The following is a 24,710-nucleotide window of genomic DNA, read 5'->3' as shown; positions in this document are numbered from 1 at the left end:
GCCCTGAGTCTCGCAGTAACAGAATGGACTTTGATGCTGTTCCTCTCTCTCCTGGGCTGGCCAGGAGTCACTGCAGCTGCTTGACAAATGTCACCCAGGTTGAGTGTTTTTAAAACCCTGTATCTATTCTATGAAGGATAGAATGTTAAAACATATATTAAAACCTTTATTTTTCCGTCAACATCAGATGTACTTCCATTTGCCTGACCGCATCTTTCAGGTCTTGTTGAAATAAAGTAGAATTTCAATTCCTGATTTTTACAGCAGGGTCAGTCTTACCCAAGTTCTAAGTTACCCAGGTTCCAATTTTACAGGAGGGTAACTTAGCCCAAGTTCTAAGTTACCAGGTGAAATGGAAATAGCCTGACCAAAATCCTCCAGGGCCGGGGGTGGGTTGCTTGGACTGCTGACCTTCTGAGCTATGTGCCCCCTCACAGTGTTTCCAGGAGCGTGTACCCTCACAGAATGCTCCCAGGAAGGGGCTCCTCCTCACAGAGTGCTCCCAGGAGGGTGCTCCCTCACAGAGTGCTCCCAGGAGAGTGCTCCCTCACGAATGCTCCCAAGAAGGTACTCTTATCACAGAGTGCTCCCAGGAGTGTACCCCCTCACAGAGTGCTCCTGGGAAGAAGTCTACCTTGGATTCTGCACCATCAGAGATTACTCCCCTCAAGGATGATGCCTGGGGAGGGATGGCTGCCTCAGTGCCAGGGCTGGCCTTACATTGGAAGGCAGCCCAGAGGGACCCTGCCTGGATGGGGTCCCCTCCCCCCTTCTCTGTGCCTCAATGCAGCCTGTGTGCTTTGACTTAAAGGCGGACATTTCACCATTTCACTCCTTCACATGGCATCCCTGGGTTCGCAGGTAGTTCTGGCCAGCGGATGGCCCTGGAGTGCTGCCCACCCTCCAGCTGCCCACCCTCCAGCCGCACTGCCGCCCTCCCTCCAGCCGCACTGCCGCCCTCCCTCCAGCCGCACTGCCGCCCTCCCTCCAGCCGCACTGCCGTCCACCCTCCAGCCGCACTGCCGCCCTCCCTCCAGCCGCACTGCCGCCCTCCCTCCAGCCGCACTGCCGCCCTCCCTCCAGCCGCACTGCCGCCCTCCCTCCAGCCGCACTGCCGCCCTCCCTCCAGCTGCACTGCCGTCCACTCTCCAGCTGCCGCCCTCCCTCCAGCCGCACTGCTGTCCACCCTCCAGCTGCACTGCCGCCCTCCCTCCAGCCGCACTGCCGTCCTCCCTCCAGCCGCACTGCTGACCACCTTCCAGCTGCGCTTTACAGGTATGTTCCCAGATCTCTGGGGCCACAGGGCTGGGCCCTGGCCCTGCCTCCTCCTCGCCGCTGGGCCCTGGCCCTGCCTCCTCCTCGCCGCTGGGCCCTGGCCCTGCCTCCTCCTCGCCGCTGGGCCCTGGCCTTGCCTCCTACTCGCTGCTGGGCTGCCCTGCAGGGGCCTTGGGGCTTTGGGTCAGACCAGCCCCAGGGCAGAGCAGGCCTGTGTGGGTGACTAACACAATCAGCTCACTCAGGGCAGAATATGCGTTCCTGGGGTCTTCCTGAAGATTAGATGCATAGGTTGGAATAACCAAGACAAGGGGACGTGAAGCATAGCCACGTGCCGTCCAGCCGCGCTGTGGGAAAGGGCAGGCTGCATAGGCAGGGGCGGCCCTAGAAGATTAGAATGCTGGATTCTTTTCTTTCTTTCTTTTTTTTGAGACGGAGTCTCCCTCTGTCTCCCAGGCTGGAGTACAGTGGTGCCATCTCAGCTCACCGCAACCTCTGCCTCCTGGGTTAAAGCGATTCTCTTGCCTCAGCTGGGATTACAGGCGAGCGCCACCACGCCCGGCTAATTTTTTGTATTTTTAGTAGAGATGGGGTTTCACCATGTTGGTCAGGCTAGTCTCAAACTCCTGATCTCAGGTGATCCGCCCACCTCAGCCTCCCAAAGTGCTGGGATTATAGGTGTGAGCCATCACGTCTGGCCAGAATGCTGCATTCTTACTGTACCTTTTTAAGCGCCGGGTTACAGCCGCCGATGGGATTCAGGAGTCACATGGGGTGCAGCCCAGGAGCAATAGGCTGCCCCATCCAGGTGTGTGCCACGCGCTGTGATATTCACACAGTGGCAAAATCGCACAACACATTTCCCAGTGTCTCCCCATCGCTAAGTGGCAGCTCACTGTAAAGGCTGAAGCCCAAGTTGGGGCACAGAGGCCTGCAGGGACACACAGGCCTGCAGGGTGGTGGGGCTGACTCCACAGGAAGCAAACCCTTATATAGAAGCCCCACATGGCAGATGGTCCAGGCCCCAGACAATGACCTGGTGGGGCGTGGATTGGGACCTGCCCCTCCTGCCAGCCTGGAAGGGTCTTGTGGGACGCAGGGCACTCCTTGCTGGGCACGCAGTGGGTCCACGACTCCTTGCTGGGCGCGTGGTGGGCCCACGACTCCTTGCTGGGCGTGCGGTGGGCCCACGACTCCTTGCTGGGCGCACGGTAGGCCCACGACTCCTTGCTGGGCGCGCGGTGGGCCCACGAGGCCTCCTTCTTAGGTTGCAGCCCTGGGGCCCCTTAGGAGTGAATTGGCAGGGACAGGGTGGGGGTGATGCTCAGGTCAAGGCCAGGTGTGCACCTGGAGCTTTCCTGACCATCACTCAAGGCAGGTGGGCCTGGCGCTCACTGCACTGGAGGGTGGGGGCTGCCACCTCTGCACCTGGCTCCTGCCCTCTGAGCTCCTGTTCCTTCAGACACAGCCAGGGCAAAACCAATCCCACAAGTCCCTGCGGGGCCAGAACTCTCTGGCACAAAGGCGGGAACTAAGAGCACCTTCTATGCAGAAAACCCCGTGGATGTGAGGGAAGGCGGCCAGCGGGGTCGCTGGGGCTGGGACAACGGGGGGCTGCGTGACACCCCCAAGAACGAAGGAGCACAATGGGGCATCCGGCAGAGCCAGGAGCTGGGGTTTCCACCGGGAGAGGTGGCACTGGGGGAGGGGGCTGGGCAGAGCCGGGGTGGCAGCAGGGCTGGGAAGCTGGGACCTGCTGTGCTTCACTTCCGGGGCGATGGCACCGGACAGCGTGGGGCTGCCGAGGCGCCCAGCATCCCAAGGTGCTGCAGGAGGGACGCACGGCTGTAGGGGTCAGCCTGGGTGAGCCTGGCCCCCCAAGGTGCTGCAGGAGGGACGCATGGCTGCAGGGGTCAGCCTGGGTGAGCCTGGCCCCCCAACACCACAGAACACGCGACCACAGTTTCATCCAAATCAAGGCTGTATTTATCGTCACTGATTGACATGGGAACAGAATATTTAAAACAAACAGGGTCCACCGTGGAAATGTGGCTGAAACACAGAACTGAGCAAAGCAAGTGGCTCGACGGCTGACCCCAAAGGCTGGGAAGCCCGGCAGGGACACAGCCCAGACGTCGGGGAACACAAAAGGCCGCAAGGGGGGCAGGGCATGGGGGGGCTCATGTGGGTGAGGGCAAAACCCAAACTGAGAGGAGGCCAGGCCAAGGGCCTGGGAGGCGACGACCACACCGAGGTGACGCTGATGCCTCAGGCGGAAGAAAACACACAGCAGTGATTTTGTGTGTGTGTGTGTGTGTGTGTGTAATCAGCCTTTAGACTCTTGCACTTCTATACCTCCACCGATCTGGTCTACAGATTCCGAGAACACTGCACCATCCACACAAACGTCCACAGAATCGCCCTTGCGGCTGGAGCTGGCCAGTCCTGAAGCCCTCAGGAGCCGCCCAGGAGTGCTGTTCTGCTGGCCCAGGGGCTCTGCTGGGGGGACCCAACCCCTCCACGGACCCAGGGGCTGGGAGGTCGCTGGCGGAACCTTCCTCCCCCAACCAGCAGAGCGGCCGGGAAGCGCTTGCATAGTTGAAGGAAAGTTGCTGCCATTAAACTTCTGATAATGTTTACAGCCGGCAGCGCCTGGGTTTTTGTGACCACGTTAGACAAACAACCAGAGGGATTTCTGGAAACGGTTTTTATAAAGTCTATCTAGATTAAGAATTTAGTAACGTCATATATTTATATCAACAGACTATTTACACGTTTCGTTTGCTTTTAAAAAAACAAACCAAAAAAGAAATTACACTTCTGCATAATAAGGCAAAAAAACAAAGTTTTGTACATTATTATTATTTTAATATAATCTGTAACTTCGGTTCCAAGTACCAAGGGGGGGCCAGGGCTGGCCTGAGTGGGGGCCTCACAGTGCGCTGGACAAAGTGACCGGTTTTTCTCCATAAATAAGACAAAGAAACCCTGGGGATCTGGAGAAGGATCTGAGGCCATTAAACTGCAAATCCCAACCGAAAACGAAGAAGCAAAAGTTTCTTTTTTGGTTCTTTTAAACGTCTAAAGAGCATAAAATTAAGAAAAATACAAATCCATTACAAACACTTCTCATCTGTGGGGGGAAAAGGTACAAACGCGATTTTTTTTTTTCCCCAACAGCCGAATCCCAAACTCGGAAAACAAAAGATCACCCTCAGAAAAGCCGACACCCAAGTCCCCGCCTCCGCAGGCTGCGGGTGGAGAGGCGGCGCCGCCCCAGGATCGGCGGGAGCTGTGCTTGAGTTCTAGGAACTGATGGAGAAACGGACAGCGGTGCGCTCCGCTCGGAGAGGCGTCTGCGGCCCCGGGGCTACCGCGCCTCCACCTCCGGGGGATTTCGGGACGGGGAGTAGTCGCGCGCCTCGCCCGGCCCGAGGCCCCCCAGCGGAGTAGTCCGGCTCCGCGGCGGCCCGGGGGGCGTGGGGGGCCCGGCCGCGGTCACCAGGGGGGGCGGTGCGCCGAGGGCGGCGGCGGCGGGCGGGGTCCGCGCCAGGAGCCCATTGTGCAGCGCGGCGGGCGCGAGGCGCGGGAAGTGCAGGGCTCCCAGCGAGGGCAGCAGCGCGCCATCCAAGGCGGGGGCGGCGGGCGGCAGGTGCGGGGCCCGCGCGCGCTCCAGCTCCCCCCGCAGGCGCTCGGGGCTGTAGCCGTGGGGCTCGCGGTCGCGGTAGGGGCGCTCCGGGGGCTCCAAGAGGGCGGCGGAGCCCGGGGCGGGGGCGGCAGCGGGGAAGGCGCGACGTGGCAGCTCCAGGCCGCGGAAAGGCTCCCACGCGAAGCCCGGCGCGCCCAGGCGCTCGCGGCCCAGGCCGAGCTGCAGGGGCGCGGGGTGCAGGCCGCCCCCCGGGGGCTCGGAGGCCTCGTCCTCCCCGCGCTCCTCCTTGACCTTCACGTCTCCAGGGGCCGCCTTGCTGTGGGGCGGGGATGCGCGCGCGGGCATCTTGGCGGCCTCCTCCTTGGCCGGGGAGCGGCTCTCCTTGACCCGAGGTTCGGCCTCGCGCTCCGCGGGGGCCCCGGACCGGCCCAGCTCGCTCTGGGCCCGGAGCAGGAGGCCGCTGACGGGGTGGCCAGCGGGGGTGGCGGGCGAGGCCCGGCTCAGCAGGCGCGTCTTCTCCAGGAGGTCCCTGGGGGCGGCAGGGCGGACCCGTCACTCCCGAGACCTCCGTCCTGCCGCGCGGCGCAGCCCCGGGATGTTCCCATTGCTTGTCGGGGCCTCCAGTTTCTGGGTGGCCGGTGACCCCTCAGCACCCACAGCTCCCGCACCCCCACAGGCTCCCAAAACCTACGCGTCCTCTCCCCGCTGGGCGGCCTGGAAACCTTGGCCGGGAGACGGAAGCGGGATGAGCCGCCAGCAGCGACTTCAGCTCCCCACGGGCCCCTCCCTGTTAGGACAGGGGGGCCTCCCGGCAGCCGCACCCCCGAACTCCTCCCTCAAACTCCGTGGGTCAGGGCGCGGCCACCTGGAGGTCTCCCGGATGGCAGGTGTGGGTGCCTGTGGTGGGGTCTTCACCCTCCTCATCCTTCCCAGCCCCAGGGCCCAGCCTTCACTCCCCACCGCAGGGAGGAGTCTCCGGGGAGCAGAGCTTTGGCCCCCGTACCCCGGGGCTCAGCACAGAGCTGGACAGAGTGTGAGTGGGCAGCAGTGGGGCGAGGAGGGTGAGAGGGAATGGGGGAGGGGGAACGGGGAAGTGGAACAGGGGGAGGGGTAACGGTGAGGGAGAGGAAACGGGGAGAAGAGGGAATAGGGGGAGGGGGAACCGGGGATGACGGGAGGGGAGAAAGAACGGGGTAGGGGTGTGTGGTGGGGATACGGAACAAGAGGGCCACTCACTGTTCCTGCTCCTCCTTGCCATTGTCCGGCTCTCGGTCATGGTTGGTCAGGGCTGACACCCGCTCCGCGTCCACGGACTTGGGCCACGGGGGCGGAGCCGGGAAGGAGGGCGGTGCCCGGTGCAGTCGGTTCCAGGCCTCATGGGGGCTGGGCAGGCTGTGCACGGAGGAGCCCTCCTTGGGGGCAAAGATGCTGCCACCGGGAGCTGGGGGCAGAGGCCAGGGAGCATGAGGTTGGGTCTGTCTGCTCCCCAGGCACTCCCCAGGAGAACCCGGTAGGGGTTTTAGAAGGGTCCCAGGCTGACACTGAGAAGGGGGTGCCCCAAGGAGGCCCAGCCCAGAGAGGAGGGAGGTCAGCCAGGCATCGGGGTTCCTGCAGAGGACACAGGCATGGGGGAGGGGCGCGGGCATCGGGGGAGGGGGGCACAGGCTGGGTCACTCACCCAGTGCATGGCTGCCCAGGCCCCCAAAGGCGTGGCTGCTCAGGCTGCCCAGGCCCCCAAAGGTGCTCGGTCTGCTGAAAGGGTCTGTGGGGGCAACCGCGGGACCCAGAGGTCTGTGAGGCGTGGGCTGCAGCTCCCACCTGGCCCAGTGGGGGCTGCTGTAGAGGCTTTGGGCCTGGTGGGTACTGCCTGCATGACCCAAGGGGCTCCCTGGGGCTCGGGGCCACCTTCCCGCCCACCTAATTCCCCCGCCACAAGGCTGCTGAGGAACCAGCCAGGCTGCGTGGGCTGAATTCAGAGACACCCACCTGTCAGGGGGCCAGTGGGCAGGAAGCTGCCAGGATGGGCTGAGGGTCCAAATGGGTTGGAGGCAGGATGGGCGGCACCTGGGGGGGGCAGCCAGGTTTGACAGAAGCCAGGAGAGAGCACCAGGGCCTCCCATCTGCAGCTCTGTTCACAGGGAGCACCCCAATTTCCTCTGTGAACCTTCACCTCCCATTCTCTCGCATGCCCTGAGGGGTGAAGCGTGTCCAGTCAGAGTAAGAGGTGGAATCTACCCCACAATTTGGAGGAGGTTTGACTTGGAGCCGCAGTGGCAGCCATCCTGGGACCCCAAGGGGGGCAGGGAGGGAGGTGCTGAGTGCGATGCAACCCTCGGAGCAAAGGGGCTGCAACTTGGGCAGAGACAAAGTCCAAGTAACATGCACCTTGATCGGACCACTCCTGAAGCCTTTATCTCAGAGCTTTCACCTGGGAGCTGATAGATGGTCCTCACTTCTTAATGTGGTGCTGGGCCTCAGGCCTGGATGGACACGGTTCTGTCTTGGAGGCTGCACATGGCAGCCCCTTGTGGCATTCCTGGGCACAGGCCCAGCCCACAGCACCATGTCAACATCAGCCCTGGTCCCCCAGCAACCCTTGGAGAGCAACCGTGTGGGGCCCGGGCCCGGGCCCTGGCCCTGGGAGGGGCTGCTGCAGGGGATTCAGTGCTGTTGGTCAGGGGCCGTCCTGCACATGGGTCCAGAGGGCAGGTTTCTGGTAAAGACCAGCAGGGCGTCATCTTTAGGTTACTCTGACTCCCTCCCAGCCCTAATCTTAGGGACCTCAAAGATGGGGTGCTCACGCCTCCCATGTAGGACGCGGCAAGTTGTATTCAGAGCTTCTGGTCTCCACTGAGCTCTGGCATGAAAGCTGATGCCACTCTTCTCTTCTAAACTAGAGAGGAAGACAGCCCGCCCCACGCTACGCAAACACAGCTTGCCAAAGCGTGTGCAGGAGGAGATGGAGAGTACACTGCCTCAAATGCCTGCACTGGGAGAGGCTGAGGAATTAATATTCTCAACCACCAGATCAAGCTAGACAGGGCCAGAAAAGTGAGCGACACACAGGGAAACACACACAGAGAAGGCAGCGAGGTCAGAGCTGCTCCTTTAAAAATACTGGTGAAATTGGCCGGGCGCAGTGGCTCACGCCTGTAATCTCAGCACTTTGGGAGGCCGAGGCGGGAGGATCATCTGAGGTCAGGAGTTTGAGACCAGCCTGGCCAACATGGTGAAACCATGTCTCTACTAAAAATACAAAAATTAGCCAGGTGTAATGGCGCCTGCCTGTAATCCCAGCCACTTGGGAGGCTGAGGCAGGAGAATCGCTTGAACCCGGGAGGTGGACGTTGCGGTGAGCCAAGCTCGCACCACTGCACTCCAGCCTGGCGACACAGCAAGACTTCGTCTCAAAATAAATAAATTAAAATAAAATGCTAGTGAAATGGACAAACTTCTGGTGAGATTAATGAAGGAAAAAAGACGACACAGCCAAGCAACATTAAGAATTGCCAGGGCCTGCGGAGTTCAGGCGTGACGGATGGACACCGACAGCTACGGAGCCTGCCCCAAATCAACTTACTGGAAACACTCGCGTTACTGAAACCGATGCCAGAAGAAACAGCTTGAGGAATACCATACCCAGTGGAGAAAAAAAATCAGTACTTGGAACCTGAACTGCGAGCCTCTAAGCCTTGAAGGCAGTGAGGATCAGACCTCACAAGAGCTCTTCCAGAGAGCAGAAAAAAGGAAAGCGCCTTAACTCACTGAAGACGGCAAAGAGCCCTCATGACAAAACCTGCCAGGTGCAGCACAGGAAACTAAAGGCCAGGCTTACTCAGGAAACTCATCTGGAACAAAGCGCTGGAACAGTGGCTCCAGAAACGTACCGACAGTTTATACAAGGGGGCAAACCATCCACTCCTAGATATGACTTTCTACACAGAAAAGGTAAAGGAATTGACAGACAAATGTCTTTGCATTCGTAAGAATTTAGCAGGATTGCTAGTTACAGCATCAAGAGATGGCATACAAATCTTCAAAACAGATATGCACTTCTGTTTTCTAGCAACAGCTTAAGAATGTAACTTACAAATTCCAATCATAATATTAGTAAAATATAAAGCATCTATGAGTAATTCTACTAATACCTAAATAAATGAGATACACCATGATCAGGGATAGGAAAATGATACCGGAGATGACGTACGAATCCCTCTTAGGTCGATGTACCCCTTTAACCCAACTCCAGTGAAAGCTGGAACCTAACAGGCAGATCGAAAGTTTATATGGAAGAGAGAAAAGAGCAACGAGGAATCATCCTGCCCCCTGCCAGCAAGATATCAAGACCTGCCAAGGAGATGGAGGAGGAGGCAGCACTGGCCCCAAGGACTGAGGGGGCCCAGCCTCGCAGGACAAATGGCAGAGCACCGAGGGACAGCCACCAGGTATCCAGAGGAGGGAAGGGGAGGCGGGGGAGGAGCAGGGTCGGTGGGGCGGGCCGTGTGGAGGGCCCAGAACTGGGCGCCACACTGAGCAGGTGTCCCAGGGGCTTGAGCCAGGATGTGGACAGCCAGAAACTGCAGCCTGGACTTCTGCTTTCTGAGAAAGCCAGACTACTGGGATGCTCCATGGCCCAGAGGCCACCATGCTTGTGAAGCCAGCCTCATGTGGCTGCTGGGCACGCCCATTACCCTTATGTGGACAGGGCTCTGCCTTCACACGTCCACATGCAACGTGCCATCAAATGCTCATGAACATGGAAGAGACCAAACACGGTGAGGGGAGAGTGAGGGGGGCTGCAGCGGGGGTTGGGAGCTCTGAGGAAGGGACAGGCCTCAAGGACCTGGTGGCTGGGAAAGGTTCCAGCAGCAGGACAACTGGGCAACGCAGTGCCCACGTGTGTGCCTGTGCCTGTGTGTACGTGTGCCTGTACATGTGTGTATGTACGTGTGCATGCAGCTGACCCCGGAACAACATCGGTTTGAACTGTGCGGGTCCACTTAGACACAGATTTTCTCCCATCCCTGCCACCTGAGACAGCAGGACCGGCCCCTCCTCCTCCTCAGCCCACTCCGTGTGAGGACGAGGATGAAGGCCTTTAGGATGATTCACTTCCACACAGCGAATGGCAAATATCTTTTCTCTATGACTTTGTGTGTGTGTGTGTGTGTGTGTGTGAGACAGGGTCTTGCTCTGTTGCCCAGGCTGGAGAGCAGTGGTGCAATCACGGCTCACTGCAACCTTGACCTCCTGGGCTCAAGCGACCCTCCTGCCTCAGCCTCCTGAGGAGCTGGGACCACGGGCGTGCGCCACCACGCCTGGTCACGGTCTGCCTCATAAGGTTTTCTTTTCTCTAGTGGACTTCATTGTAAGAATACAGTCCATCATACATGTGACACACAAAACAGGTGTTCAGCAACTGTTTATGCTATCGTAAGGATTCCTGTCAACAGTAGGCTAAGTTTCGGGGGAGTCAAAAGTTATACCTGGATTTTCAACTGTGTGGTGGGGAGTGCCCCAGCCTCCGTGTGGTTCAAGGGTCAGCTGTATGTGGGTGCTCATGCTTCATGTGTGCGTACACGCGTGGATGTGGATGTGTAACTGTAACTGTGTATGTGTAGAAAGGCGTGCACCATGCAGGCTGAGACACCGTTTTTGGAAAGGTCTGTGCACACAGCTGGCCCTCAGCCAGCCTCTAGGCACCCAGACTGTGTCCATCCCACACTGTGGGTTGAACTTCGAGCCCACTTTCCTCCTGGGGGCCTGTGCCAGGCAGTGGTGCCTACAGATCAGCACCCCAGAGTCTTCGTGCCTCTGCGTGCCTGGAGGATGACACTCGGGTGTGGTCACGTTGTGTTGCTGGGGGAGGGGTGACCCGGGGGAGGGGGTGACTCGGGGGAGTGGGTGACTCCAAAGGGCAGGGAGGCCCTCGCTGCTCCCGGCAGATCCCGCCCTGGGCCGTGCCACTGAGGACAGTACAGGCCAAGTCCTGGAACCCTTCCTAGGAAACCACCGCAGCCGGTCCGGTCCTGGGACCCTGGGAGCAGCCATGCACGTGAGGAAGGGGCACTGGGGTGTGGGCCCAGCCTGGCCTCAGGAGCAGCTTCCTACTGTTCAGCGAGAGGCCAAACTCCTCCTGGGAAAGCGGGGGCTGGGAGACAGAAAGGGGCAGCCTCTCGTGGGCCTGGGTCCCTGCCATTCCTTTGCCTCTGGTGGGGCCAGAACAGGGAGCCCCAGGGAGGAGGGGTGGCCAGGACCAGCCGCCTCAGAGCCGTGTGGCGTGGGCTGAAGGCCCCCCAGGACACACTGGGCAGGACTTGGTGGGGAGGAGCAGCAGCCCCAGGCCCAGGTCCACCCTGGGGAGGCTGGTGGGGAGGACAGGACAGGAGAGGTGAGGAGAGGAGAGGTGAGGGGTGGGGTGAGGTGAGGGAGTTGCCAGGCTTTGACCTGAATAAGTGGTGAGCATCAAGAAGCAAAGGCTGGTGCTGCGGTCCAGAGAGCGCTCTCACTCCTGGCACAGGAAGGCAGGCTCAGCTGGGCACGAGCGGGAGGTTTCTGTGCCCCCCACCCGGCCCCTGACTCCAGTCTCACCTGTGCTGGGGAAGAGGGGCCGGGCCAGGCCCTGTGGGTAGTGGAAGCCTGCAAACACGCCCGGGGCGGGGGGTCTGCCGAACAGGTCCAGCTTCGCACCCACCTCCAGCTTGTGGGGGTCCAGCTGCATCTCCTGGGAGGACAGAACGGGTGAGGGCCGCCTGCCCGGGGACTGGCCCTGAACACAGGGAGCCCAGGCCTGAGGGGCCACAGGGACTGGGTGTGAGCCAGTCCAGAAAGGGGAGCAGGTGGGATGGATTTCAAGGGTGTATTCTCTACTCAGGATGACGGAAATGTTACACATGATCAGCAAAAAAGCTGAATGGGAGAGCTCACGTCCTCTGAACTGTGGTACGTACTTGGCACATGGCAGCTGGGATGCTACGCTGTCATGGAAAATAACTTACTTTTTTTGTATTTAGATTCTTTTAAAAGTTAAGGCCAGGCACGGTGGCTCACGCCTGTAATCCCAGCACTTTGGGAGGCTGATACGGGCGGATCACCTGAGGTCAGGAGTTCGAGACCAGCCTGGCCAACATGGCGAAACCCCGTCTTTACTAAAAATACAAAAATTAGCTGGGCGCAGTGGCAGGTGCCTGTAATCCCAGCTGCTCAGGAGGCTGAGACAGGAGAATCACTTGAAGCCGGGAGGTGGAGGTTACAGTGAGCCGAGATCACGCCACTGCACTCTAGCCTGGGTGACAGAGCGAGACTCTATCTCAAGAAAAAAAAAAACTGAAAAAGCATGCTTACGTGCCCAAGTTGTTCCAAATATGCTGAAAAGTTTCTCAGTGACTGAATTTGGTATCAGTTTTCAAAGTTAAATGTGTTAAAAATTATATGAAACTACAACATGTGCCGCTCACCTGCACTGGCCACACTTCAGGTGCCCACGCTGCCAGGCGGCTGTGGGAGGCAGGGCCAGGCTTGGGCGGAGACTGGGGATGCCCATGCCCTCCCATGGGAGCAGAGGGGCCCAGAGCCAGGAGGGGTGTAGCCAAGCAAGACCCCACAGTCCTGGTGACTGCGCTGCCTCCGCCTGTCCTGCCTCTGACCCGCACTCAGGCTGGCCTGGGCCGGCCCCTCCTGGTCCCTGCAGTGTGCTCTGGCACTGGGGTGGTTTCACTGGCCATGATGATGCTGGGGTACTCTGGCACTACGTGGGGGCAGGCGTGAGGGCTGGGCAGACCCTGTGTGCGCCCTCTCCCTGGACCGCCGGCCTCTTGCAGGATCTGCCCTCCTCTGTGGAGCAACCACGCCCCGAGTTCCAAGGACAAAACCAGGAGTGATGAGGTCTCCCGACTCTGCCGTGGACGGCCCCCCACCGGGAGCACCTGATTCCTTTGCTGTGTGTCCAGAAGTTCCACCCAGACATGCAAGTATAAAGACATGCAGCATTCTGGCCGGGCACAGTGGCTCACGCCTGTAATCCCAGCACTTTGGGAGGCCGAGGTGGGTGGATCATGAGGCCAAGAGATTGAGACCATCCTGGCCAACATGGTGAAACCCCGTCTCTACAAAAAATACAAAAAATTAGCCGGGTGTGGTGACGGTCACCTGTAGTCCCAGCTACTCGGGAGGCTGAGGTAGGAGAATGGTGTGAACCCAGGAGGCGGAGCTTGCAGTGAGCCGAGATCGCGCCACTGCACTCCAGCCTGGGCGACACAGCGAGACTCCGTCTCAAAAAAAAAGAAAGACATACAGCATTCTGCTCTGAGTCCCGTCCCAAAGAGCATTTAGGACAATGATTTTTCAGAGTTGTGTGCGGAGGTGACGTGTGTCATTAGGACAGCGCAGGGACAGCAGAGGTGCAGGGTCCCACGGGGCTGAGGCCACAGTCCCCCTGTCCTGGCCTCCCAGGACCCTCTCCCGCTCCCGCGGCTCCTAGCCTGGTGGGACCTGCACCGAGCTGCCCGCGGGGCTCCCGCCTTCCTCAGCCTTCCCAGGTGCACATCAGTTGTGAGCGCTCACGGTCCCCCTGGGTCACTGCTGAAGACCGAAGAACACAGCACTCAATCACTGTGGGGAGTGGGGGCGGCAGAGGACCCCAGAGGCACCCCAGTGACGTGGGGAGCTGGCGCAGCACCCCGTGCCCCTGCTCTGCTCCCCGTGGCCCAGCCGGCACACCTTGCCGAGGAGAGGGCCTTGCAGAACCCGGGCACCCAGCACTGCCCTGTGGCCTCGCTGACCTGCTTACGGTAAGAGCCCAGTACCCAGAGGAAGGGGCAGGCGGCTCACGCGTGAGGATCACACCCGTGCACACGCGTGCGAACACACACAGCCTCATGCCTGACCTTCCAGGGCCCAACCAGGCTGGAGTCGGGTTCACAAGCGCCCTGCCCCAGCCCAGGTGGTCTCACCTTTATCTTCTGCTGGTGGCGGTAGATCTGCCAGGCGATCTGCACGTGCACGGCACACCACCTCCCCGGCTTCTGCGACAGGATGGAAGCGCTCAGTGGGGCCGGTGCCACCCCCACCCATATTTTCTGCAGACTCCTGCTGTCATGGGCCCCCCGAGGCCACCCCAGGGGCACCAGAGTCCTCCCCTGCCACGGGCCTTCCCGACACGCGCTCACCTTGACCACCGCCCGGTACGGGTCAGACACCTGTGGAGACAGGAAAGGAGTGTTAGGTCCGGGCCCCTCAGGAGGCTGAGTCCTGGGGGTGCAGGGGACACAGCCCGCACAGGGCCCGGCCGGGGCAGGCCATCCCCCGGGGTGGGGACGGGCGCCCACTAACACCTACCCCAGGCGCTTTCTGCAGGAGTGTGTGAACCGCACCAGCCCGGCGGGCCACCTCAATGGGGCTTGAAGTCTGAGGGGAGAAAGAGACAGCTTGTGTGCGCCTGGGGCCGCCCAGGCAGGAGGACGCCTCGGGCTTCCTGGTTCTGGCGTGGGCCTGTGCCCTGCTTTGCCTTGCCGTGGGGCCCCGCACGCTGTCTGCCAGGGGCAGCCTGCCCTCCCTCGCAGGACCACCACACTTTCGGCCCGCCAGTTTCTGCAAAGGTGGGAAGCAGGTGCTCTTGCCGGGGAAGGTGGGCGATCCTCCCCGGGGAGCCACTTGCCACCAGGGCCGAGACAGCCCCACCCGGAGGGGGAGTGGTGCAAACCTAGTCTCCAGCCCAGGAGGAGCTGCTGTGAGCCTGGATGGGCCAAGGGGAGATGGTCGTTTCCCACCAGGGGCGCCAGGGAAAGGGGGGTCCCACAGCAAAGACTGGCCATCACACCACAGCCCCCTCCTGCCCAGACTGGCTCAACCGCCCCTTCCCTCTGGGCTACTGCCCTGCCCAGAAGCAGCTGTGCTCGGGGTGCAGCCGGGACAGATTCCTTCCCTCCCAGACTCAGGGCCTCAGCGTCCTGGCTGTCTGGGCTCAGGGCAGTACCCCCGAGTCTCAGTCTGGGGGTCCCTGCTCGACACCTGCAGGTGGGCCACATGCATCCCTTCTCCATTCCTCTGAATTCCTCAACCACGGGGTCTGGGGGTCCAAGACCCTCTAGTGCCCAGGGGTGCCTTATCCTCGGAAGCACTATCTGCCCGTCCACGATGTGGGCGGTGCCCCAGGGGAGCCCAGGGGTGCGTGCTGGGCCCTTCAGGGCAGCTGTGGGCAATGAGTGGGCGCTGCAGGATCCTGGGAGGTCAAGGGCTTGGCAGCTACCGGGGATGGTCCAGGCCCCGTCTTCAGAACCTGAGGCCCACAGGTGAGGAGGCTTCAGGACTGAGAGCTGTGTGCCCCTCCGCGGAGGGTGGGGTTACAGCACAAGGCCAGGAACAGTGAGGAGGGTCACGGGGTTCCCTCTCCCCTGGCTGAGATGGCACACAACCTCCTGCTGCCCAGGTCCCCTGCGGTGTAGACGGCCCCGTAAGGCCTGGGTCCCCTGCGGGTGTGGACGGCCCCGTAAGAACCTCCTTGCGGTAAGGACGGCCTGTGAGGCTGCTGTCCACACCAGGGCCTCCTGCCAAGGACCGGAATGTTCTCCTTCGAGGCTTCCACAGTGTGCTCTCCACACGGTCCCACCACCTCCCAGGGCTGCTCCCAGGCTGGACCCCCTGTCCCTCCCACGGTGGCCACACACAGACCGCAGGGCCCCCCATCCTGGCAGGGGCTGCTCACGCCAGCACCCAGATGACGACAGGTACAAGGGAGGGAAAGGGGGGTGGTTGTGGGCAGAGAGTTTGGCGAGGTTGTCATGCACTGCCCCCAAAATCCACCCACCCGCTGTGCCCGCCCCACCTGCCAGGGGCAGCGGTACCTTAGGCTGAAAAGCGCCCTGCAGGGACCCGAAGGTGCCGGGGTGTGGGAGCAGGGTGGGCAGTCCCGGGATGGCAGGAGGGAAGGACGGGAAGAACTGTAAGAGAAGGAGAGCGGATGGAGGGGGGGCCCAAGTCCTCACCCCCCCCCCCCCCGCCTGTAACCAGAAGGTGGCACCAATGCAGCAGGGGCGAGGCCAGGCGAGGGGCAGCCCCACCCACCGCCCCGTGGCCAGGGCCTGCATGCACAGCGACACGCGCCGGGCCCCTCGGGGACACTCACACTCACGCTGGAATGTCGGAAGTAGGGGCTGTCCAGCTTGGGCGCATACTTGTCAAACTGGAAGGGAAGGAGAGGAGGGTGAGGCCCCGCACACACGACACCGTTGCTGGGCCCCGGCCCCCGCCCACCTGGCCGGGCTGGGCAGTGACAGGACGGCGTTGTGCTTCCTGAGGCTGGCGGCTTCGGCCAGCCGTCCCAGGCTCCTCTAGAGCGCCAGCCCCACGGCTCTGAACTCAGTCTCAGACCAGGGCGGCCCTGCCATTCTAAAGGGTCCCCTTGCATGGGGTGGGAACTCGGCCCCCCCAGGCAGTCTGTGTGCCTGGCTGAGGCCTGGGGCATGAAGCCCTGGCTGCCGGGTCGCGCTGGGGACACACCGGGTTACTGACAAACTGGCCGGTTTCCGAATAAAACTCGAGAGAGTGGAGGGGACTCCAGCCCCCAGCAACTCCCTCCTCAGACCGGGCCTCCGGGGCGGGGAACACGGGAGGCACCCTGAGTCATGGTCCCTGTGCCCTCAGGCCTGTCTGGGCCTCCAGCCCTGGCACTGGGGATCTAGTGCAGGTGTGAGGGTGTCCCATGCACGTGGGCACGGGGTGCCTGCCTAAGTCCAGGACCACTGCCGAGGGTGGGGGCCTCATGGCACAGCTTGGGGTGGGGACACCAGAGGGCACGCTGGGGACCGGACAGACGACAGAGAGGTGCCGCCGGCCCCCCACCTCCTCCTGGGCTGGTGTGTGTGCGAGCGTGTGTCTGTGTGTGCCTGCTGCGTGTCCCCGCCCCACGCCGCCCCCGCCCCCTGCCAGCACGCGGGCCTACGCACCGGCGGGGGTGCGGCGGGCGGCGTCGGGGGCAGCCCTGCGGGGAAGGGGGCGAATGTGTGTTGGTGCTGGTGTGTGTGTTGGTGCGTGTGCTGGTGTGTGTGCTGGTGCTGATGGAACTCCGCCCGCAGCAGAGCCCCCGGGCCCAGGGAGGCGCCAGGCCGCTCGGCGCTCTGCACCAGAAACCGCGTGTTCAGCTCTTGCCTGAGCAGCTCGTGATCTACAAGAGAAAAAGAGAGAGAGACAGAGAGGCACGTTGGCCGCGGGCTCCCGGCGGGGCGAGGCGGATAGTCACCTGGCACTCCCGGGGTCGGCAGGCCAAGCCGGGGTGGCCGCTCGCCACGTGCGGGCCCAGGGGTGCAGGTAAGAGAGGAGCCTGTGACCAAGTACCAATCAGAATTCCCGAATGAGGCTGGCAATACATGATTGGCTGGCTGAATGAGACCGCCAGGCTGGCATCTAGAGGCAAGAGAGAACACGGTGAGCCCCTCCCCGGGAGCCAGGGTCCAGCCACCCCCAGGCCAGCGTCCTGGTCCCATCCCGGGACACGGGGCCGTCCCCAGCCTGGGCCGGGCTGACTCGGAGCCTCAGGAAGTGCCTGGGGGCCGAGGGAGGAAGCCTTCGCGGTCGGGGTTCCACTGGGATGGCGCCTGCTTGATGTGCGGCCCCCTCCTCCCAGGGCTCAGGACCCAGCAGGCTGCGGGGGAGGCCTGGCCCCAGGAGGGGAGGCCCGTGCGCCCGTCTCAGTGTGAACACGTGTCTGTACGTGCATGGGCACGTGTCCTGCCTGTCCCCGCACACAGATGGCCCGTGGCCCAGCAGGGACTCCTGGGGAAAGGCACACCTGGGGGAACCACCCAGAGAGGCGCGCAGGGTCCACAGAGACCAAAGCAGGTGGAGGGCCAGGCTGTGCGCCCCTCCCCGGTGGCCGTGTCCCCGCACCCCCCCACCCCTGCCCTGGGCGAGATTGCGGCCGAGACACCTACCGGCCGGGTGTCCTGGGAGGACCAGGCTGCTGGCCGGCAGCGCTGGGGGCGGGGGCAGTGTCGGGGGTGCGGCAAACATGGCCGCGTGGAGCTGGTGCTGCGCCTGGGACCGGAGCGCCAGGTGTGAGGTAGACAGGTGGGGGCCCGGCCCGTGTGGCGACAGCGACACGTGCTTCCCCAGGCCCAGGGGGGCGCTGCTGCTCCTGCTGCGGGACACGGGGCTCAGTGCCTGCCAGCCCGACCCCTGCAGAGCCCCCATCCTGAGACCACACAGGCCCCGTCCCCCGCGGGGACCCCACCTGAGGCCGTGCAGGCCGTTGGCTGCCGCCTGGCTGTGGCCCGCGAAGGCGCCCAGGGACGCAGGCACGTGTGTCGGGAGCAGGCCGCGGGGCTGCGGGGGTGGCGGCTGCGGGGTGTGGCGGTGCGGGGCGGGGGGTTCCTTCTTCACCAAGGGATTGGCGCGGGAGCCGGGTGGGGGCCCCGGGCAGGGCGCGGCATGGGGCGCGGGGCTGGCAGTGGGCAGGAAGCTCTCGGCGCTGAGCTCGCGGCTGCGCTCCAGGCCTGACACCTTGGGCACCGGCCCGGCCTTGGCCTCCGACTTCTCAAGCGCTGGGCCTGCAGAGAGAGGGTGGCTGCGTTCAGACCAGCAGGGCCTTGTCCCTGCCCCTCCTGTGGCCCAGGGAGCCCTGGTACATGCCCGGTGCCCAGGCTATGTCTGGGCTCCGGCTATGCCCCCATTTCAGATGAGGAGGCAGGCACGGAGGCCACACAGCCAGCTGGATCTCACCCGAGGCTCCAGGCCCCGCCCGGCGGAGGGAGCTGGCTTGGGAGCCTGGGCCGTGGCCAGGGGTGGGGGTGGGTAGCCCACCTGCCCGAAGACGCATCACTGGCAGGGACAGGACAGGCCCTGCAAGAGTCAGTCCCTGGACAGGGGCTGCTATGACCTCATTTAACAGACAAAACCAAGATACATCAAGGACTTGGCCCAAGAGGGGAGCTGGATTTGAACACGGGAGCTAGGGCCTGTGTACCTAGGCCTCATGTTCACAGCCCCTGGATGTGCCCTCAGCCCAGGGCATGGGTCTGCCCCACCCCAACAGCAGTGCCCACAGCTGTGCCCACCTTTTCTTTCTGGAACCCCCTGGTGGAAGGCTTGACCACTTCCTGGAAACTTGGGCAGGGACTGGGTGGGAGGCTGCCCCCTACTGTGACTGCCCGTCACCCACCACCCTCAGTCCTGCTCCCTGGCCACCCTTCTGTCCACCTAGGCACGTCCCCCGCAGGTCCTGTGGGCCCCTCTGAGGCCCTGGGGCCTGCCCCCCCCCACCCCCGCACACCCCAAACCCTCCTTTTCAGGCCCCTTCGGGCAGGTCTCAGATCAAGTCCCCAGGAGTCAGGAGAGGGCAGTGTCCATGTGGTGGAGCTCCTGTTGCCTGGGGTCAGGAGCTGCCACGGTCAGGGGGCCAGTTTCGCAGGAGAAACAAACCCACGTTCCACGTGCCGCATGCCTCCTGTTCACATCCCCGGCAGACCCTGCTTCCTTCCTGAGGCCTTGGGACGGTGAGCCATGGCCCACGGGGACAGCTGCGGCCGTCCCTGCCCCTTGTGACCATGGGGCCTGATCTGCTGGGGCCTCAAGGAGCTCCTCCCAGGTGAAAACAGGCAGCAGGAAGCAGCCCCATCTTCACTCTTCACCTGGGGCCAGGCCTTCCACAGCAGCCACCACCCAGCGACCACAGAGAGGCTGCGCGGAGGACACAGGAGAGAGGGAGCCCACGGGCACTATCTCCACCGGCTTTCCCAGCTCCCCGGGTCAGCCCCACGGGACCTCTCCTCTCTCCCACATCTCCAAGCCAGCCTTGCATATAGTAAGAACCGTGATCAGGATGGAAAGAGGCTTGGGCCGCACAGACCTGGACTAGACCCCACGTGCGGGGCCTCCTGTGCCCTTCTAGCACCTCCAGCCCTCACTGGGACATTGTCCGTCCAGATGCGGCAGCAGCCGCGGCAGTGAGCTGAGTATTCAGCAGCCCCGCGTGACACTGTCTGCGAAGCCAGCTGCCTCTCCTACCGGGGCCCGTCCCATGCACGCCCCTTCCGACACCACCCCATCTGTGCCTGCTTTGCTGTGATGCTCTGATGTGAACAGGCTTCCAACTTGAAGGCAGGTGAAGGCCATGCCTGCTGAAGGGCAGTAGGGCCCATCCTTGCCGGCGTTGGCAGGGCCTGTCCTGTCCAATCACATCCGGATGAAGCCATCCCAGCAAAAGGGTGGTTCCAGCTGGAAACCCAGGGAGGCAGGAGCCGAGACCCCGTGGCCCTGCCGGAGATGCTGTCCGCCTAGGCCCTGGTGTGGGAATCCCAGGATCCTAGCGCCAGGGAGGCCCTAAGAAGACTCTGGGGCTATCCCCTCTGGAGACGGTTGCTGGCCCGTGGACACCCCGCCCCACAGCTCACAGCCACAGGTTACGAAGGCCCCTAAGACACCGGGGCTACCGCCTCTGGAGAGGGTTGCTGGCCTGTAGACACGCTGTCCCATAGCTCACAGCCACAGGTTTCGAAGGCCTGGCCTGGAACGGCAATCCAGGCCCCTCTACCGCACCACAGAGGCGCGCAGGCAGCAGAGCCAGGGAAGTGAGTCTCAGTCCCGTTTCTCTTTAACTCAGCAGCCACAGGTGATTGTGGTGCTCGTGGCAGGTGGCCCTTCAGTCCCGAGCGTCTGACCCCACGAGCCCGGGGAGGGCCTGAGAGCACGCATTCCTAACGGTTCCACTCTGGGAGCCGCTGCTACGAGCGGAGCCCAGGCCCTGCCTAGGGCTCAGTGGCTTCGTCTACTCTCCCCTGCTCCTGGGGGCTTCCCAGCAATCCCAGCACCCTGGTCCCACCCAGCTCTGCACCCCAGGTGCCAAGACCATCTCTCCCCTGACTTCAGGGGGATGTCCTGCCGCCAAGACGCAGGGCGCATTGTGTCTCTTCAGAGGCCCAGGAGCTGGGCCGAGGGGACCCACTTACCTTTATCGGTTCCCGGCGCAAAGAGCTTCTCAGAGCCCACGGATGCCTGGAGAGAGAGAAGGGGGGTCAGGGGCAGTCAGGGTGGTCCTCATCCTCGTGGACCCTGCGCCCAATGCCCACACACAAGTCTGGGTGGTTTTCCAGCAGGGCCAGGCGGGATGTGCCCTTGTGGATGCCCCCGTGTACGAGGCGAACACGCTTAGTCCTGAGCTCCGGGCATGTGTATACACGTGCTCACGCTGGGGGCACACGGGCCCCTCTCTGCTCAGAGCAGCAGGCTTCCTAGAGGGGGTCTGAGTGAAGACGGGGTTTGTGGGGGGATCGGGAACCAAGGCTGCTGCTGGTGTGGACTGGGGGAGCGCTGGCATTTGGCAAATCTGCACCCCTCCCAGGAGAACCAGCACCAGTAGCTGTGGGCCCTGCTGGGCCCCCACCCATCAGGCCAGAGGCGGATGATGGAGAGCCCCCGGGACACACCTCCTGCTCCCAACCACTGCCCAGCACAGGCGCCCTGGCGAAAGTGAGAGAACCACGATACCGACCAGGCTGGACACGTGGGTCCGCAAGGCTGCAGGACACCTCGCTATGCTCCCGGGCCGGCTGAGCTCCAGGCCTGGTGCCCGGCGCCCACAGGACACCGCGCTATGTGCCTGGGGTCGGCCGAGCTCCCAGCACCCACAGGACACCGCGCTACGCTCCCAGGCCGGCCAAGCTCCCGGAAGCCACAGAATGCCGCGCTATGCTCCCAGGCCGGCCGAGCTCTAGGCCTGGTGCCCAGCGCCCACAGGACACCACGCTATGTGCCTGGGGTTGGCCGAGCTCCCAGCACCCACAGGACACTGCATTATGTGCTGGGGACTGGCCAAGCTCCAGGCCTGGTGCCCAGCGCCCACAGGACACCGCGCTATGCTCCCAGGCCGGCCGAGCTCTAGGCCTGGTGCCCAGTGTTGCTGAGAGGCAGCTGAGTGTCCCAGGCCACGCGGGGGAGCTCTCAGAGGGTCAATCGCAGAAATTGCTCAGCCCCACTCCTCCATCTCTTCCAGAGAAACTCGCTCAACCACCCGCCACAAGCAGGTGGCGAGAATGTGGGCCTGTCAGGGCGAGAGCGTCGGCCTGCGGCCGCCGATGAAGAGGGGTGGACGGAGGGCCCCATGCTCTGGGGGACTTCACGGCAGTTTCCAGGAATGAGCTTCGTAAGAATGACCTTAAATAGATATTTCCCTCCTAGTTTCTTCTTTGTTTTTTTTTGTTTTGATTAAACAGCTTCATTGAGTTGTGGATTGAACGTTTCTGTCTACCAAGAATTCACACGTTTAAATCCTTGCCCCCAGGTGACGGGATCAGGAGGTGGAAGGTGATGAGGTCATGAGGTCTTGAGTGTGGAGCCTCATGAGCGGCATCAGTGCCTTATAAAGGGCCCCAGAGCCACCTAGCCCCTTCCACCATGTGAGGACGCAGCGGAGCGGCACCCTCTATGGACCAGGAAGCCCTCACAGGGACTCTGCTATGCCTTGACCTGCTTGCGGCCTCCAGCACTGTGAGCTGTGAATGTCTGCTGCGGACAAGGCACCCGCTGGGGTACTGGGCCAGAGCAGCCCGCACGGACTAAGACTTGAGATGTAATTCACATACCATCCAACTCACCGTCTAATGCTTACAATTCACTAGCGTTTAGTATGTTCACAGTGATGCAACTGTCACCACGATCCATTACAGAACATTGTCATCACCCCAAAAAGAAACCCTGACTCCTAACCGTCACCCCCAACCCTGGGAAACCACAAATCTGTCTGTCTCTACAGAGCCGTCCTTTCCGAACTTCCATGTGAACACTGTCAGGTGGCACGGACCTGCTGTGATTGGCTTCTCTCACTGCACGGCTTTTGACGTTCACCCACACTGCAGTGTGTACCCTGGAGAGATCGGGGACACTCTGTGTGTGGAGGAAGCAACTGCAAAGAAGGAGTGTTATGTGGATCTGGACAATGTGCCTGTGCTTGGGCACGTACACACACTCGGGCACGTACACACACTCGGGCACGTATACACACGGGTACATGTACATGGGCACAAACTCAAGTATGTACACACACAGGCACATACACACACTCGGGTACGTACACACACGGATACATGAACGTGGGCACACTCAGGTATGTGTACATGGGCACACTCGGGTACGTGTACGTGAGCACACACTCGGGTACGTGTACGTGGGCACACTCGGGTAGGTGTACGTGGGCACACGGGTAGGTGTACGTGGACAGTCAGGTACGTATACGTGAGGACAATCGGGTACGTGTATGTGGGCACACTCGGGTACGTGTACATGAGGACAGTTGGGTACGTGTACGTGGGCACACTCGGGTACGTGTACGTGAGGACAGTTGGGTACGTGTACGTTGGCACACACTCGCGTACGTGTACGTGGGCACACTCAGGTACGTGTACATGGGCACACTCAGGTAGGTGTATGTGGACAGTCAGGTACGTATACGTGAGGACAATAGGGTACGTGTACGTGGGCACACTCGGGTACGTATACGTGAGGACAGTCAGGTACGTGTACATGGGCACACTCCCGGGTACGTGTACGTGAGGACAGTCGGGTACGTGTAAGTGGGCACACTCGGGTACGTGTACGTGGGCACACACTCGGGTACGTGTACATGAGGACAGTTGGGTACGTGTATGTGGGCACACTTGGGTACGTATACGTGAGGACAGTCAGGTACGTGTACATGGGCACACTCGGGTACGTGTACGTGGGCACAGTCGGGTACATGTACGTGGGCACACTCGGGTACGTGTACGTGGGCACACTCGGGTACGTGTACGTGAGGACAGTTGGGTACGTGTATGTGGGCACACTCGGGTACGTATACGTGAGGACAGTCGGGTACGTGTACGTGGGCACACTCGGGTACGTATACGTGAGGACAGTCAGATACGTGTACGTGGGCACACTCGGGTACGTGTATGTGAGCACACTCGGGTTCATGTACAGGGGCACATTCTCGGGTGTGTGTACCTGGGTGGCAGTGTGTGCATGGATGTTTGTTTACATGAGCATCACGTGTGTGTTTACGTAGGTGCCCGCGTGTCGGCGTCTATGTTGGTGAAATTGTAGAATGGGTCTGGAGCTCATGTGTCCACCAGGAGAGAGCAGTCCCCTCTGGGAATGGCGGGGGTGGGGGGCACAAGAGACTCGGCTTAAACTCATACTTTTACGTTTTTACAAAGGAGACTGCATTCTGGTAATACTTATGTAACTGAAATGCAACAATGACAAATATAATCAACAGCTTCACTGCTACCAGGGAGGGGCCAGCCAGGCTTGCCTAGTGAGCACAGCTGTGAGAGACCAGGGCGTGGGGAGCATCTGACTCGGAGGCTGGGTGCTGGGAGATGGGGGTTCTGTGCTTGTCTGTCCCCCTGATCTGTAACATGATCTGTGACTCTTAGGGTTAAAACAATAAAAAGGGATTTAGGAAGCTGGCTGGTGAAAAGTGCACGAGACCCACAGCTCTCTAACCTGCTAAAACCTGGGAGGGCAGCCGGCCGTGGTGGCTCACGCCTGTAATCCCAGCACTTTGGGAGGCCGAGGCAGGCGGATCACGAGGTCAGGAGATCGAGACCATCCTGGCTAACACGGTGAAACCCCGTCTCTACTAAAAATACAAAAAATTAGCTGGGCGTGGTGGTGGGCGCCTGTAGTCCCAGCTACTCAGGAGGCTGAGGCAGGAGAATGGCGTGAACCCGGGAGGCGGAGCTTGCAGTGAGCCGAGATCGCGCCACTGCACTCCAGCCTGGGCAACAGAGAGAGACTCCGTCTCAAAAAAAAAAAA

General features: G+C 61.7%; 1 protein-coding gene across 15 annotated transcripts in view; it reads right to left on the bottom strand.

The window, feature by feature from the left end:
* Positions 1–3,238: 3,238 nt before the first annotated feature.
* Positions 3,239–24,710, bottom strand: part of FBRSL1 (fibrosin like 1) — a 97,244-nt gene continuing 75,772 nt past the window's right edge. For 2 of the 15 annotated variants that reach the window (XM_024348170.3, XM_024348180.3), the window contains exons 6-20: positions 20,863–20,908; positions 18,150–18,465; positions 17,851–18,056; positions 17,255–17,323; positions 16,867–17,084; positions 16,047–16,103; positions 15,766–15,861; positions 14,261–14,329; positions 14,092–14,121; positions 13,876–13,947; positions 11,516–11,648; positions 6,911–7,114; positions 6,603–6,686; positions 6,161–6,365; positions 3,239–5,453 (exon numbers count right to left, since the gene is read on the bottom strand). In XM_024348170.3, the coding sequence (XP_024203938.2) occupies positions 4,646–5,453; positions 6,161–6,365; positions 6,603–6,686; positions 6,911–7,114; positions 11,516–11,648; positions 13,876–13,947; positions 14,092–14,121; positions 14,261–14,329; positions 15,766–15,861; positions 16,047–16,103; positions 16,867–17,084; positions 17,255–17,323; positions 17,851–18,056; positions 18,150–18,465; positions 20,863–20,908 (2,613 nt within the window). In that variant the 3' untranslated portion in view covers positions 3,239–4,645. Of the gene's footprint in view, positions 5,454–6,160; positions 6,366–6,602; positions 6,687–6,910; positions 7,115–11,515; positions 11,649–13,875; positions 14,122–14,260; positions 14,330–15,765; positions 15,862–16,046; positions 16,104–16,866; positions 17,085–17,159; positions 17,324–17,850; positions 18,057–18,149; positions 18,466–20,862; positions 20,909–24,710 lie in introns of all 15 variants that reach the window. The other 13 variants (XM_024348172.3, XM_024348171.3, XM_024348175.3 and 10 more) reach the window with 13 other exon arrangements.

This window comes from Pan troglodytes, chromosome 10 (assembly GCF_028858775.2).
Source record: "Pan troglodytes isolate AG18354 chromosome 10, NHGRI_mPanTro3-v2.0_pri, whole genome shotgun sequence".
Taxonomy (NCBI): Eukaryota; Metazoa; Chordata; class Mammalia; order Primates; family Hominidae; genus Pan; species Pan troglodytes.
The sequence above is the reverse complement of the archived record's forward strand: the minus strand, read 5'-3'. Positions and strand labels throughout refer to the sequence as shown.